Here is a 17,713-nt window from a genome sequence, read left to right on the forward strand (position 1 = left end):
AACTCAAGCAGATGTACAAGTCGGAAATGTTACAATTTCTTTACTGTGCACTCCTTTTTCTAGCGTCCGCACCTCCACTCACTATTTCCAAATAACAAAATGATACTACGCGAACTCCTATCGTAAGAGTGAATTACAAATAAATAACAGTAGATAATTCCACATCTACATCTACATGGGTACTCTGCAAATCACATTTAAGTGCCTGGCAGAGGGTTCATCGAATCACCTTCACAATTCTCTATTATTCCAATCTCGTATAGCGCGTGGAAAGAACGAGCACCTATATCTTTACGTACGAGCTCTGAATTCCCTTATTTTATCGTGGTCATCGTTTCTCCCTATGCAGGTCGGTGTCAACTAAATATTTTCGCATGCGGAGGAGAAAGTCGGTGATTGGAATTTCGTGAGGATATTCCGTCGGAACGAAAAACGCCTTTCTTTTAATGATGTCCAGCCCAAATACTGGATCATTTCAGTGACACTCCCGCCGATATTTCCCGATAATACAAAACGTGCTCTCGGAGTGTTTCGAGACGGCATACATGAATAAAACGTTCTCGGTTTTCCAGCCGCATCAATTAGAAAATAATCCTCAAGCTTTATATGGGTATCTCTGCCATCGTCGTCAGAGGTTCACTGACGGCCAGGGCTGCTACGGTTTCTCGCTTGTATAGGCATGATGACATCATCAGCAGCCAATCAGAAGACCCAATGTGGCGCGCGCGTAAGTCGACCCGGGCAGCTAGCGGAGCTATTGCCCCTGGCAGCACCGGTGACGTCAGGTGGCGCAGGGGCAGGCGTCACGTTTGAAACTGCCGCTCCCGCGTCGCGCATCTGTCTCATTCGATGTCCAACTCCCGCCCCCATGCCCCGCTGAGTGTGTACCGTTGGTCACTGTTGAAATCGTTGTTGTTTAAACGAATCTCGGCCGCTTCCTTTATAACGGAGTCCCAATTTGTTGACGAATGAGCCAACTCTATTGTATTTTCGAACTGTATTTTATGTCCGTTTTCTAGGCAATGCTCCGCTATGGCCGACTTGACAAGCCCCCTTTGTTTTATATGGGGCTTGTGCTCAGTGTAACGCTCCGCAACTTTGCGAACTGTTTGTCGAATATACATGCTGCCACATTCACAGGGAACACCATACACACCGGACACTCGATGAGCAATGTCGTCTTTAACAGGGCGCAACGTATCTCGTTTCTTGGGGGCGGGCCGGAAAACTGCTCGTATCCCATGTTTCTTACTGCTAGTTGCTCCACAGTATGGCAGGAATACAGTCTCTCTACTGATGCACCAGGTGTCTTTTGTCGGCGGCCCTTGAAAGCGTTTACCATGTCTCTTTTGCTGTATCCGTTTTCCCCGAAAACACGTTTTAATTTCTGCAATTGAGACTGTAGGTACTTTATTAGAAGACGCCGTACCACAAGCTTATTCGTGATCCCACACATGCCATTGTCAGAGAAAGAGGGAAGCTATTGAACGATTCTGGCTTACCAGATAAAGTGGTGAAGAAGTTAATGCCAGGTGCCGCCAGACCTCCCAGGCTTTATGGATTACCAAAGATACACAAAGAAAGTGTTCCTCTGATGCCCATTGTTAGTGAAATCACTTCGCCCACCTACAGACTTGCTAAACATCCGGCAGGATTATTACCACCAAAATTGGGACATTGCGAACACTATGTTGTCAACTCGCAGAAATTTGTTGACACACTCAAGAAAATAAAGATAGACCCAAACGACCTAATGGTTAGCGTGGACGTTGTGACACTTTTTACGAGGGTGCCAATACAAGATGCGCTGGATCTTTCGGCCCAACGTTTTCCATCTGAAATCATTAAGTTGTTCCATCACGTCCTAACGGCAACGTACTTTTTGTACTGCATTGAATATTATGAGATGAAGGACAGCACAGCCTTTGGGTCACCACTGTCTCCAGCAGTCGTAAATTTCTTCATGGAGCACTTTGAGGAGCAGGCTCTGAAAACAGCGACATTACGGCCATCGTGTGCACGACGAACTACATAAGACTGAGAAATGAACAGTTACTAGTTTTACTTTGGAAACACTGTGTACTACAGCGGTAGCGTGGACTGTCTTGTGGAAGAGGTCTGTTTATCAATCTTTCGTACATAGAGAATTTTTACTATGAACGAGCTAGCTATTGTTAATTTATTTCATGTGAAGCCCGCATTTGTGTTAACGTTGGAAGCGAAGTGTTAATGAAGTGGCGCCACGTCATTAAAATACACCATTCCACTGGTGTTCATTGTTGTAGATCCCAGTCCCATGCCATTTCTACAAGGATGTAAAAGTTTTAACAGTGAGAACCGTACAATAGGACAGGCCATCGGACCAGTACTGGGAACTACTATCATTTTTCTAAATTAATTCGTCCTTTTACAAGATGACATCCTAACTTCTTATTGTCTCACTTTCGGTCAGTAACATATGCTAAATTTCAGTGATCGTAGACTATCGCTGGAGGTCAAATGGTTCAAATGGCTCTGAGCACTATGGGACTTAACATCTGAGGTCATCAGTCCCCTAGAACTTAGAACTACTTAAACCTAACTAACCTAAGGACATCACACACATCCATGCCCGAGGCAGGATTCGAACCTGCGACCGTAGCGGTCGCGCGGTTCCAGACTGTAGCGCCTAGAACCGCTCGGCCACCCTGGCCGGCACGCTGGAGATCCAAGGTGAGACAAGCAAGTGACATATATCTTGAAACGGAAGTAGTTTTCACACCTCAGTAATTATTTACCTCGCTGCAGAAAGTTACAGGCGGACGTTAACTAAATGTAAACAGATGTAAAGGGCAAAGAAGATTAGAGACTATTACTGAGTTTATTTTCCTCATTTTCCTTTCGTAGCTAAATTTATTATACCACCGTTCTTATTGACAGTTTAGTGTGTTTAAGAGTTGGACATAGGTATCAGTTAGTATTTTATTTTGAATTTCCATTCCGCTGATTTGAAATAATCTGGAAAATTCTAACAATGCGTCTGGGCTACAAGGAATTTGCAGGCAAGTGCTCTTCCGAAGTGAGCTATCGATGCATAACTTACAACCCACAATCACAGATTTACGTCTGACAGTACATTATCTATCCTCGAGGGTTCACAGAAGTTCTCCTGCGTACCGTGGGGGATTAGTACTTCTGAAAAAAGGATACTAAGGAGACCACTTCCTCTTACACATCCTGTTTAGGTTGAACGGTATGTGCGAATGGCTACATCCCTTTTTATGCCCTTTTTGATCTAACTACTATTCTTTTGGGGTTCTATTCTTATTCTTCCCTCTTGGTTCTAGTACATATTGTATATTACCCAGCTTTGTCTGTAGTTTATGTGTATTTTTCTCAGAATTTAGAACATCTTGCATCATTTTACATTGTCGAACGCTTTTTTTTAGGTAGAGAAACTCTACCATTGTTTCTAGATTTTTCTTGAGTTATTCTTCCATAATCAACACAACTTGAGAACTGCCTCGCTGGTGCGAAACTGACCGTTACCTAACGAATCCTCAATTTTCTGTTCCGTTCTTCTTTTTAATATTCCTGTAAGGAATTTTGGTGCTATAATTGTCGCGCTTGCCTTGCTGTCTTCTGCATTACGTGGCCGACATTTGTCCAAAAGCCTGATGGTATCTGTCTGGCCTCTTAGATTCCACAAACGAACTTGAACAGCCGTTTGGTTGCTCCTCCCCCCTCCTCCCCCTTCCCACAAATGATTTTGGATATTACCGAGCGGTATAGTGCAGTAGTTAGCACACTGCACTCGCATTCGGGAGGACGCCGGTTCAAACCCGCGTTCGGCCATCCAGATTTAGGTTTTCCGCAATTTCCCTAAATACTGTATGTTAAGGTAAGTGCTCCGTCTCTAATGAACTCATTGTCGACGGGATATTAAACACTAATCTCGTCCTTCATTTCGGAAATTCCGAAGAAATGTTATCCATCTCTTGTGGCTTGTTTCATTGCAAGTTCTTCCAAAGGCGTAATACACTGTAATACAGGATCACTATGTCTTCCATTTCGATTGCCATTGCTTCATCAATCATGTTGTCGGAAATTCCTCGCCATCGTAGAGGTCTTCAGTGAAGCCTTTGACCTATACCTCCTCTGCACTTAACAGGGGAACTTTCAATGTGCTATTAATGTTGATTACCTTGCTTTTAATTTCATTTAATTACGTTAATATCAAAGGCCTATTATTGATACGCGGTCATTACCATTTGATAATGATTTTTCCGCTATCTAAATTGTCACGGCTGAGATCTGAAGAGTTTTAATATCGAGTACGATAACATCATGAAGTATTGTCGTGCAGTGATCATACAGAATTATCTAAGGGAAGGCGCGTGATTACTCTTAATGTAGGACACCTATTTACGGAAGAGATTTTTATCAGCGTTAATGAGTCCGTCCCACTGTTAAATATAAGAAGAGCAATACAGGAGTGTACATACCACGCCCGTGGTCCACCATGCTCCGTACGCTCATTGTAACTATATGCGTGTTAGCTCAGGGCCTGGCGTTGCCCACCAGGGCGCGGCCCGTGTTCTTTGGCCACGGTCGGGTCATCGGAGGCAGTGATGCCAGCATCTCTGACTATCCTTACCAGGCGTCACTGCTGCAAGATGGCTCCCATTTCTGCGGCGCTTCCATCATTAGCGGGACTTGGACTCTCACTGCCGCCCACTGCGTCTTGGGTACGTCCGCGAGCAGGCTGGGCATGCGCGTAGGCACGACGACACGTGACAGCGGCGGCAGCGTTCACAGCGCGTCCTCTGTTACATGGCACGAGAGCTACAATTTCTACACGAATGACTACGACATCGCAGTAGTGCAGGTGAGTCCCTTCTGTTATGTTTATTTTCTTACTGTTGCAAACGACATGAATATGTTGGTGGAAAGGGTTTATACACTACTGGCCATTAAAATTGCTACACTACCAAGATGACGTGCTACAAACGCGAAATTTAAGCAACAGGAAGAAGATACTGTGATATGCAAATGATTAGCTTTCCAGAGCATTCACACAAGGTTGGCGCCGGTGGCGACACCTACAATGTGCTGACATGAAGAAAGTTTGCAACCGATGTTTCATACACAGACACCAGTTGACCGGCGTTGCCTGGTGAAACGTTGTTGTGATGCCTCGTGTGAGGCGGAGAAATGGGTACCATCACCTTTCCGACTTTGATAAAGGTCGGATTGTAGTCTATCGCGATTGCGGTTTATCGTATCGCGACATCGCTGCTCGCGTTGGTCGAGGTCCAATGACTGTTTGCAGAATATGGAATCGGTGGGTTCAGGAGGGTAATACGGAATGGCGTGCTGGATGCCAACGGCCTCGTATCACTAGCAGTCGAGATGACAGGCATCTTATACGCATGGCTGTAAGGGATCGTGCAGCCATATTTCGATCCCTGAATCAACACATGGGGACGTTTGCAAGACAACAACCACCTTCATGAACAGTTCGACGTCGTTTGCAGCAGCATGGTTCAAAATGGTTCAAATGGCTCCGAGCACTATGGGACTTAACAACTATGGTCATCAGTCCCCTAGAACCTAGAACTACTTAAACATAACAAACCTAAGGACATCACACAACACCCAGTCATCACGAGGCAGAAAAAATCCCTGACCCCGCCGGGAATCGACCCCGGGAACCCGGGCGCGGGAAGCACCAGCATGGACTATCAGCACAGAGACCATGGCTGCGGTTACCCTTGGTGCTGCATCACAGACAGGAGCGCCTGCGATGGTGTACTCAACGACGTACCTGGGTGCACGAATGGCAAAACGTCATTTTTCAGATGAATCCAGGTTGTGTTTACAGCATCATGATGGTCGTATCCGTGTTTGGCGACATCGCTGTGAACGCACATTGGAAGCGTGTATTCGACATCGCCATACTGAGGTATCACCCTGCGTGATGGTATGAATTGGTTACACGTCTCGGTCACCTCTTGTTCGCATTGACGGCACTTTGAACAGTGGACGTTACATTTAAGATGTGTTAAGACCTGTGGCTCTACCCTTCATTAGATCCCTGAGAAACCCTACATTTCAGCAGGATAATGCACGACCGCATATTACAGGTCCTGTACGGGCCTTTCTGGACACAGAAAAAGTTCGACTGCTGCCCTGGCCAGCACATTCTCCAGATCTCTCACCAATTGAAAACGTCTGGTCAATGGTGGCCGAGCAACTGGTTCGTCACAATATGCGTCACTACTATTGATGAACTGTTTTATCGTCTTGAAGCTGCATGGGCAGCTGTACCTGTACACGCCATCCAAGCTCTGTTTGACTCAATGCCCAGGCGTATCAATGCCGTTACTACGGCCAGAGGTGGTTGTTCTGGGTACTGATCTCTCAGGATCTATGCACCCAAACTGCGTGAAAGTGTAATCACATGTCAGTTCGAGTATAATATATTTGTCCCATGAATACCCGTTTATCGTCTGCATTTCTTCTTGGTGTAGCAATTTTAATTGCCAGTAGTGTACATCCAGACCAAAACACAAAAAACGACGCACCACGAGGGAATTTTCTGAATTGGGCGGAAATCGGTAAATGTGATGTACATGCGCATGAAAACAAATGATTACATTTTAAGAAAATTTCGAGAGAAAGACCTTCACCAGTTGAGTAAATCAATAATATGTTGGTCCATCTCTGAGCTATATACAAACAGTTATTCAGCTTGGTACAGACTGAGAGTTTATTGATGTCCTCCTGAGAGATATCGTGCCGCAACCTGTGGAACTGATTTAACAGATCGTCAAATATCCCGAGATGTTTGCATAGCCCTGCCTATAATGTTGCAAACGTTTACATTTGGGGGGAGATTCGGTTACCTTGCTGGCCAATACGTGGTTTACGATGCACGAAGGTAAGCAGTAGAAACTCTCGTCGTGTGTACGCGGGCATAATTTTACTGAAATCCAAGCGCATGGTAGGTTACCATGAAGGGTAAAAAGGTGAGGCGTACAATTTCGTCGACATACCGCCGCACTGTAAGGGAGCTGCAGATGACAACCAAATGAGTTCTCTTATGAAAAGGGCGCCCCAGACCATGACTCCTGGTGGTCGGGTGATATGGTGGCGACACTCAGGTTGGTATCCAACTGCCACCTGGGATGTCTCCATAACGTCTTCGGCCTGGAATGTCGTTGAATGGAGTGGAACTGTCTTGAGCTCCGCTTCGAACTGACCCCTGGTGACCAGCGTAGTCGTGTCTGGGGCTGCCTCTGACGGCAGAGAAATACCATCCTGTCTGTCATCCAGCATGCGACCCGACAACCAGTAGTGATGGTCTGCGGTTTCACTTCTTTTCACTGCTGGAGCGCTTTGGTTTTCATCCGCAATCCCTTTCCAGCACAACGGTACGTCGAAGATATTCTGGACCCCATTTTGCCGCTCTTCAAAAAATGGTTCAAATGGCTCTCAGCACTTTGGGACTTAACATCTCAGGTCATCAGTCCCCTCGAACTTAGAACTACTTAAACCTAAGTAACCTAAGGACAGCACATACATCCATGCCCGAGGCAGGATTCGAACTCGCGGTTCCAGACTGAAGCGCCTAGAACCGTTCGGCCACAAGCGGCCGGCTGTTGCTCCTCCTGGTAAGCCATCCTATGCTTACTTTCTTCAAGATAACGCCCGCTCGTATACGGCAAGAGTTTCTACTGACTGTCTTCGTGGTTTCCAAAACCTACTTTGGCCAGAAAGGTCGGCAAATCTACTTCCTGTTGAGAATGTTTGGAACACTGTGAGCAGGCCCTCCAAACAGCTCGCCATTTTCACGATCTAGCGCACCAATTGGATAGAACAGTTTGTTAACTACACTGACGACCAAATACATTATGACGACCGCTCGGCGAGAGATTGACTGCGGCATGGTGGTCTTACGGGTACGTCACACGTTAAGAAAAGTATAATAACGGAACAGAGATGATTGGGGAATCATTCTAGTGACAATATGGGCCGCGAGTAGCGAAATCCCTTCATACAAACTACTTTGGCAAGGGGCAGGTTGTTGTGGCCAGCCGCTTGGAAAAGCGCATACTGGTAACAGTGAAAGTTGTTGACTGTTCATGCTACTGTCCTCAGTATGTATGAAAAATGATTGAAGGACGATGAACCTACGAGTAAGTGAAAGGCACGGGGCATCCATGCCTCATCGCAGTAGATAGAGGTTGGAGGCTTGTAGCTGCAGTGCAGTATAAGCCGCGATCTGTAGCATATCTGACGGCAGAATTTAATGATGGTGCAGGTACAATGTTACGGGGCACACCATTAATCGCACGTTGAATATGAGAACCTGCAGCTGACGACGCCTATGTGTTCTTGTATTGATTCAATGACATGATCAGTTACGATTACAGTGGGACGAGGATTATCGAGACTTGACCCCGGATTAATGTAAATGTGTCTTCTGGTCAGACGAATCACTTTTCTTGTCATGTCTGGATTCACTATCCTACAGGCGAACAGATGCTTGAAACCTACATCGCACCGTGTCTGCGGCTGTGAATCGGTGGGGTCAATATATGCTTGTTGGTATTCTCCTATGACAGCAGTCTAAGATACCCTGACAGCTGTTGACTACATAAACGTTACTGCAGGCTTGCGGCATCCCTTCATGCTTGTTCTCATCCCCAACAGCGAAGGATTCACTCAGTAAAATATCAGTCCATGTCACAATGCTACAGGGGTTTGAGGAGCGTGACACTAAACTCACATTGATGACTTAGTGACCAAATGCGCTTCAGCTGAACCCGATGGAACAAATCTGATGCACTACTGAGCGCCACCCGTACGCCCACAAATATCCAGAGGGTTTTATGTGCATCTGGTAGCACTTATCTCAGGAACCACATCAGATGTTATTGAATCCATGACTCGCAGTATCGCCTTATTGTTGTACTGTGCATCAAAGGTGGACCAACACGCTATTAAGCAGGTGGTCCGAAAGTTTTTAGGCCTGTCAATGTAAATGAGAGAACATAAAAAAATGAGAACTTAACTGGTCTCCGTAGCCGAGGTCGCTGACGCACACCTGTGCGCTGGATCTCGACTCGGAGGTAAGCCAGTTCGAAATCTGGTGGCGAACGAAATTTCCACTGCTAGTTTGTGGCCAGCAGGGGGGAAGGAGAAGTGGTGGCGTAAAGGTTCTGCTCACCACTCCCTACGCCAACGTCCTGGATAAAATTCCAAACATCTCTTCAGTATCTCATGAACTGATGGTATGTGACACTGTTGATGGTGATCAATCTGTCGGATGAGGACGTTACATTCGGCGGCCCTCTTCGTGTTTTTACATAGGAATAAGCTATTTGCCGGCACTGGGATTCACCCTCCCCATTTATTTCGTTGATGACAACGTAAACCTAACACTAGGCTATAAGAACACTCATCACGGTAACCCATGAGACAGGGATACGCACTGGACACTTCATAACAGGTCAGAGGAGGGCAACAGCAAGCCACCTCAACAAGGACCTTTCCATGAGTGGACTGCTGAGTTTGCTTCCCCTTCATTCATCCCTTAAGTACGTGATACTACATACGTACAAAACGAGAACTCACTGATAAATTTACTACTTTTCTGGTGTGGTTATTACATCATAAAACCTTTCAATCAGTATGCCATGTCACTATAATGAAAGGTCTTGATAGAGGGAAGAGGAGACAGGAGTAGGTACAGCGACCCCGGAAGGGTAGGGATTGCTGGCTCTCGGTGAACATAGGCCCCGTGACCGTGGTGGGAATAAGCCAATACCCATCCCACTGGATGGCTGCTGCCTTGTTCGGTGAGGAATCATGGACTTCAGGCTGATGGGCAAACGCTTTTTCTAACAGAACGTCGTGGCTGGGCGCTGATAGAACGTTGGTTGGCCCTTGGCCATACAGATCTATGGCAGGGCATGGCATTCAGACCTACTGACCACTCAGCTGAAGAAGTGGACACCCTTATAGCGGGGACCATTTCGAAGGCCGGCTGTGCCAACATACCCAGTCTGGCCGGATGACCATCTTTTATTTACGACATGGCAGATCTTGGGCATGGGGTCTGGCATCACGTGCAGGGCTTCCCATGGGCCACATCGTCTCGAAACTTCGATTATCTCACCAGCAATAGTTGCCGCTGGCGTTGCGTAAGTGCTGAGCAAGCGGCTGTTGGGGAGCGCCTGGATTACGGCATCGGTCTCGTGCTTGTTCTCGCTCTTCTACAGTGTGTATCATGAACTGGGTTGCGAATAGTAGAGTCTTGCCTTGGCGGAGCATACGCTGTGCTGATGAGAAGCTTTAATTCTTAAGGGTACTTGCTGAAGGCTTACTTAGCTTCATGGGAGAGCCTCTCTGTAATAAAAGATGCACTGGAGGGCGTTAGTTGGACTGCAGTAATATTTATTTCTTGTAAGGCATACTTCGCAAACTATGTTATGTAAACAAAGAACAATGAAAAGACACAAGACATTATAACTAATGTTAAAAAGATAAAAAACGTAGTAGTAAACAACTGATAAATATAAAGAAAATAACAGAAATTTCACAACTGGGTATTAAAATTGTTAATATTGTCAATGGTTCCTCTTGTCACTATCAGAAAATCATTTCGACATCTCCCATGTATGGTCATCTCACGTGTTGGACAGTCTGTCTTTCAGCGTTACAACGAAAATTTCAGGGAACTGTGATGTTCCACTTATGAAACGCAGATTAGCTCAACGGTAGAACACTTGCACACAAAAGATAGAAGTCTCAAGTTCAAGTCTCGGTCAGGCAGACAGTCTTAATAGGCCATGACATTTTACATCTTCCATATTTGTTCCTTTCTAGTTAACCGTATCTCATGTAGCAGTCGTGAACTGACTCGTGTAGTTGACTAGCACACCTTTTCCGAAGTTCGGTTGGACTCTTTCGCGTGTGTGCCTTGTTCGGTTGAAATTAATGGTTGTCAGGTTTTCATTAATTCCCTTACTTATTGGTGTCTGTGGATTTTGAAGAATCGTGTACTCTGAAACAAGTGCAGTAGATTTCAGCGTGGCAGAATGTGGAATATGGCTTACAAATGGTAGACGGAGGGCTCTCTGTAGCTCCAATTGTGCCCCATGTTTGATACACCGCGTTGTTCACTTGGACGTGGACCAGTTTCACACGTTGACTGTTTAGGCATTCCAGAACATAATAGTCCGCCGTGACGCTGCAGTATTGCCACAAAGTCCCCATACCATTTGTTATTTGTTGTTTCTGCTCCTGTTGTAGTTTGCAGCTTTCAGGCGTTCAGTGAGGCATGGTCTCGTATCCAGGTTCAAATTGAAATTTTTCCCGGGTTTTTAAATTTTCATTTACAGCGCAAGACGTATAAAAGAAGTCCGTGAATGATGCGGTCAAAGTATTACCTGGATAATAGCAAAAACGGAGCATTATTCACCCACATTTGTTTTGGAAGTGCCTAGCTCCGCGGAGAACGTTTCATTATAGTTACGAGAAGGATATCTTCACATTCTGGTTCTATAGTCATATAACTCTACGAAATGAAGATGTGTTTTTAGTCTGGGATACTCACTGCCGCAGCAGTTATTCTCAAAGGCTACGGAATGTTAATTAAAGAATACGTAAGGGTTGTATAGACGTCATTTATGATAATACACTGAAAGACACCAGAAAAATAATCAACAGTTTATAGAAATCCTTTTGTTAACAACGTTTCTGCTGTGGTTTTCATTCCGAAGATTGGGTGAAGCTACGCTCCATGTTAGTCTATCCAATGCAAGTCTTTTCAGATCTGTATAAATTCTAAATGCTAAATGTATTACATCCTGCTTACTATTATCAAATGTTAAAGTCCCTTTATAATTTCCTCCCCACATCTCTCCCCATTCGTACACTGAATCCATCTAGATGTGTCCTGTTAACATACCCGTTTTCCCCACACATTTCTCTCGTTACGGATTTTTCATTTCATAGAATAACCAATTTCTGTTGCCCATAAACCATCCTCAGATCTGATTGTATGGATGACGGCATTATCTTCTGACGTAACACATGAATCGTGCTGATTAGCTGGTCTCTTTTCACTGGTACAACAATATCTGTCGTCATATACCGAGATCGGTCGTTTCTAAAAATGCAACGAATCTGTGTGGGCCGTAAAATCTGTTCTAAATTAAATTCTTTTAATTCGTTACTTCAGTCAATTTGTTCAGTAAAATATTACGAGAGATAAGTAGTGACTCACTTGGGAATGCTAGAATTTCTACTACTATATGACTCACAGTCGACAGCATGTAGCAGACATTACTCTCGATGCTACTCAGAGCAGGAATACCGTGGCTCCAGTAAACCCCTTAAAGAAAATTCCTACGCGGGATCATAGACGAACTGTTGTTCAAGTAAAGAAGTGCCACATTGCGGAGTTTTAGATGTCGATGCTATGTTCCAACAAGAAACGTTTCATACGGAGTACTATTAACTTACTCAGTGCGTGTGGCAGCAAAATTTAATCCCACTGATGAACGCCACTTTCATTACCGGCCCTGATATTTACGAGAGATGTTCCTAAAGTAGAACAGTTTAATGGGAACTGACACTGACCACGTAATCGATCGTACCTACATCCACGTTTACATTTATACTCAGCAAACCACGGTGAAGTGCATCACAGTACTTTCCAGAGTGTCACTTACTAGCGCATTGGGGCTTCCTGAAATTTCGTTGACGTATGCAGAGTGGGAAGACTGATTGCTTAAGAGGCTAACAGGCCTTATCTTGCCTTCGTGATCCTTAATGGGAGGCAATAGTACAGTGCTAGATTCCTCACACAGAACTTTGTAAGGGATAGTTGGACACTGCCTTCAAGTATCTTCCAGTTCATTTTTTCAACATCACCGCAACGCTCACCCATGGATCGAGCTTAACAGTGACCATTAGAGCGGTTTTTCTTTGTATGCATTTATTATTGACTGTTAGTTCTGTTTTGTACTTGTTCTACAGCCTTGACCAAGATTTTAAGATAGCATGTGTACTGAAGGTGGAGGGGGAGAAAGGGAAGATACTGATGATATCAGCAGCTTCGTGACATTATGCGAAATCAACAGCGAGAATTAAAAAAGTGTGCTAGACCTAGACCTGAACCTAGGACTTCCTGTTTACTAGGTAACTGCGTTAAACACTGCGCCACCGGATACACTGTTATATGTAAAACATTCTCGGTATTGTTGCCGCGTCAGTTCTGGATAAAATCTTAAACTTTCGACGATTTCCTCCGTCGTCATTGTCAGGAGCTACTGACTGTCTTCACTGCTGCTGTAGTGGCCTTTTTATAGCCCGTGGACGGCTTCTGATTGGTCGGCTTCTGATTGGTCGGCGATTACGTACTTCTGTCGCAGACGGTGTCACTGTGTGAGCCGGTGGCGCCACCGCTTCCGTTGGAACGTAATCCTTGGAAGGAACGTCTCTGCTGCTTCTCTGCATCAAGCGCTAGTTTCCATGCACAGCTCAGATAGTATCCGCTATCGCGGTCAAAGTTCATTTGGGTCATTCTTATTTCAACAGCCTCCTTAATAACAGAATCTCAGTACGGGGAGGCATGGGACAGAATTTTTGTTTCATCGAACAATGGCCGATTTCTCCAGTTCTCTATTTTTAATATGGCGTTGGTGTTCTGCACAGTGGTCGGAAACGGTACGAATCGTCTGACCTATACAATTGCTTCCACACTGACAGGGGATATTATTAACTTCAGGGACCCTGAAGCCGCGATTGTCCTTAACTGGGTGCATCATCTCCTTAATTTTCTGAGGAGGACGAAAAATCGGCCTTATACCTCGTCTACGCAGGACTCTTCCTATTTTGCTGGAAATCGCGCCACAAAAAGGAAGAACCGCAATCGGTGTTTTATCCTGTGAGTGTGCAACAATTTCACGTTTCCTTTTTTAGGAGAATGCTTCCTTTATATCGCGTGCACCATAGCCATTCTTTCGGAACACGTACTTCAGATGGTTAATCTCGACCGTAAAGTGGTCCTCGTCAGAAACAGTTTTGGCTCTATATACCAACGTGATCAAAACGGCTCTTTTCTGAGCAGGATGATGGAAACTCTGTGCACTCAGGTATAAATCGGTATGTGTCGGCTTAAGGTATACAGAGTGACCAAGACGCCCGTCCGCCTGTCGTTATACTAAATCGTCTATGAAAGGCAGTCTCCCTTCCTTCTCCATCTCGACAGTGAACTGGACGTTCGAATGTATGCTGTTCACGTGTTCTACGAATTGTTCCAGAGCTTCGGCGCCGTGTGGCCAGATCATAAATGTATCGTCAACGTAACGATAAAATAAGGATGGTCGGAGGGGAGCCGAATTTAATGCACGATCCTCAAAATTCTCCATTAAAAAAGTTACCCAGTGATGGAGACAACGGAGAGCCCATCGCCATACCGTCCATCATTTCATAAAATTTATTACCATACAAGAAGTAGGTGGTCGTCATCACGTGCCGGAACACTGTTAATCACAATATGGTTCAAATGGCTCTGAGCACTAAGGGACTTAACATCTGAGGTCGTCAGTCCCCTAGAGCTTAGAAATACTTAAACCTAACTAACTTAAGGACCTCACACCCATCCACGCCCCAGGCAGGATTCTAATCTGCGACCGTAGAAGTCGCGCGGTTCCGGACTTAAGCGCCTAGAACCACTCGGCCACAGCGGCCGGCTGTTAATCACACTCCTTGGCGCTACCTTCTTCCCACTGAGCACCACGACTTACCAGCAGTCCCTGACCATGTCGTCGATGCTCGATAATTTTAGACTTCCGCTGGAGGTCGGACGTAAATATGCGGCCGCTCTGACGGTTCTGGATTCATAGCCCATCGAGGTGTAACAATTAGATGAATGAGTGATGTATGTTCTTTTGGGGAAGTCACTCATATACACTACTGGCCATTAAAATTGCTACACCAAGAATAAATGCAGATCATAAACGGGTATTCATTGAACAAATATATTATACTAGAACTGACATGTGATTACATTTTCATGCAATTTGGGTGCATAGATCATGAGAAATGAATACCCAGAACAATCACCTTTGGCCGAAATAACGGCCTTGATACGCCTGGGCATTGAGTCAAACAGAGCTTGGATGGCGTGTACAGGTACAGTTGCCCATGCAGCTTCAACACGATACCACAGTTCATCAGGAGTAGTCACTGGCGTATTGTGACGACCAGTTGCTCGGCCACCATTGACCAGACGTTTTCAGTTGGTGAGAGATATGGAGAATGTGCTGGCCAGGGAAGCAGTCGAACATGCGGTCGTGCATTATCCTGCTGAAATGTGGGGTTTCGCAGGGACCGATCGAAGGGTAGAGCCACTGTTCAAAGTGCCGTCAATGCGAAAAAGAGGTGACCGAGACGTGTAAGCAATGGCACCCCATACCATCACGGCGGGTGATACGCCAGTATGGCGATGACGAATACACGCTTCCAATGCGCGTTCACCGCGATTGCACCAAACACAGATGCGACCATCGAGATGCTGTAAACAGAACCTGGAGTCATCCGAAAAAATGACGTTTTGCCATTCGTGCATCCAGGTTCGTCGTTGAGTACACCATCGGTGGCGCCCCTGGCTTTGATGCAGCCTCAAGGGTAACCACAGCCATGGTCTCGGAGCTGATAGTCAATTCTGCTGCAAACGTCGTCGAACTGTTCGTGCAGACGGTTGTTGTCTTGCAAACGTCCCTATCTGTTTACTCAGGGATCGAGACGTTGCTGCACGATCCGTTACAGCCATTCTGATAAGATGCGTGTTGGGGTCCAGCACGGCGTTCCGTATTACCCTTCTGAACCCACCGATTCCATATTCTGCAAACAGTCATTGGATCTCGACCAATGCGAGCAGCAATGTCGCGAAACGATAAACCGCAATCGCGATAGGCTACAGTCCGGCCTTTAGGCCTTTATCAAAGTCGGAAACGTGATGGTACGCATTTCTCCTCCTTACACGAGGCATTACAACAACGTTTTACCAGTCAACGCCGGTCAACTGCTGTTTGTGTATGAGGAATCGGTTGGAAACTTTCCTCATGTCAGGACGTTGTAGTTGTCGCCATCGGCGCCAAGCTTGGGTGAATTCTCTGAAAAGCTAATCCTTTGGATATCACAGCATCTTCTTCCTGTCGGTGAAATTTCGCGTATGTAGCACGTCATCTTCGTGGTGCAGCAATTTTAATGGCCAGCAGTGTAACTCTAGGATGGGTCGTACGCTTGTTTTGTCCCCTTATTAGATGGATGTATTCTCCTAGTTTGCTACCAAGGAACTGTAGTTTGCCAATCTATTTTACCGATTATTATGTCAATGTCATGGTTCTATTTAATATCCTTGCAACGTGATACACCCATGAATTCGCATGAGTTTAAAGAGCGAATTCAGTAGCGAGATGAATGTTTCGTAATCGTTTTCAGATCTCGGACTCCTTCCCCCTGGGAGCTAACGTGCAGGTCGTGAGTCTGGCCGCCGCGAATTACGACCCACCTGGCGGCCTCGCTGCCACGCTGACCGGCTGGGGCTCGGTGCAGTTCAACGGCGGCGTGGTGGACACCCTCCAGAAGGTGGACCTCAGCGTCATGGACCGGCAGGCCTGCCAGAATTACATGGACTCGACGCCGTTGCCGCCGCTCGAGGTGACGCAGCGCATGGTGTGCGCCGGCGAGGCGGGGCGGGCTGCGTGCCAGGGCGACTCTGGGGGTCCACTTGTCAGCGCCGGGACGCAGATCGGCGTCGTCTCGTTCGGCATGTACACCACCTGCGAGAGCTCCGGCACAGTGTTTGCCAACGTCGGCAACCTGCGCGCCTGGATTACTAGCAAGACCAACGTTTAGCTGTCTAATAACAAATACTCAAACACATTTACAACTCGGCTGTGTTACTCACTCTGTTTTCGAAATCATATGATTCGTTCTTCTGATGCTGCTAAGTGATGCCTTGAACGATCGAGATAAGAACATGCTACAGCTTAAAGAAATCAGAAAACAAAAATTGAAGTGTCTGTTGATTCTGAAAGAAACACCTGTCAACACAAACCACAAAACACAACGAAGCCTTTAAAAAAAAGTATATATGATAGTGAGCTTCATTAATTTCTTCCTTTATGTGCTCATAGTGTCCGTAGGTACTTTTCAGTTACTATTGTAGGTACTTAAATAACATCTGTCCATGAAACTTCCTCGCAGATTAGAACTGTGTGCCAGACCGAGACTCGAACTCGGGACCTTTGCCTTTCGCGTGCAAGTGCTCTACCAAGTGAGCTACCCAAGCACGACTCACGCCCCGTTCTCACAGCCGTACTTCTGCCAGGAAGTTTCATATCAGCGCACACTGCGCTGCAGAGTGAAAATCTCATTCTGGAAACATCTGTCCAACTACCAAAAAAATTTATATCACTGTAAGTGTTTCGTTTTATTGACATAAAAAACCCCCAATTGTCTGAAATTGAATATATTTCCATTTTCGATTTGCTTTGACGATCGACCGATGACCGTAGCAGTCTGGTCCCTTTAATACCACCCCCCCCCCCCCAAACATTTGACGATCTAATATCCGTTTAATTATTTGCATTTTCTGTTACCCATCACATTTATTTATTCAAATTAGCATATTGTGATTCATTCAAAG

The 17,713-nt window shown here is 45.7% G+C and overlaps 1 protein-coding gene across 1 annotated transcript; it reads left to right on the plus strand.

Annotated features, from left to right (window-relative positions):
• Nucleotides 1-4,490: 4,490 nt before the first annotated feature.
• On the plus strand, nucleotides 4,491-17,487 carry LOC126263203 (trypsin alpha-like). The gene is made up of 2 exons (XM_049960269.1): nucleotides 4,491-4,867; nucleotides 16,504-17,487. The coding sequence occupies exons 1-2, from the start codon at nucleotides 4,502-4,504 to the stop codon at nucleotides 16,918-16,920; spliced, it is 783 nt and encodes a 260-aa protein (XP_049816226.1). The 5' UTR covers nucleotides 4,491-4,501; the 3' UTR covers nucleotides 16,921-17,487.
• The last annotated feature ends 226 nt before the right edge of the window (nucleotides 17,488-17,713 follow it).

The sequence above is a fragment of the Schistocerca nitens genome, chromosome 6 (assembly GCF_023898315.1).
Source record: "Schistocerca nitens isolate TAMUIC-IGC-003100 chromosome 6, iqSchNite1.1, whole genome shotgun sequence".
NCBI lineage: Eukaryota > Metazoa > Arthropoda > Insecta > Orthoptera > Acrididae > Schistocerca > Schistocerca nitens.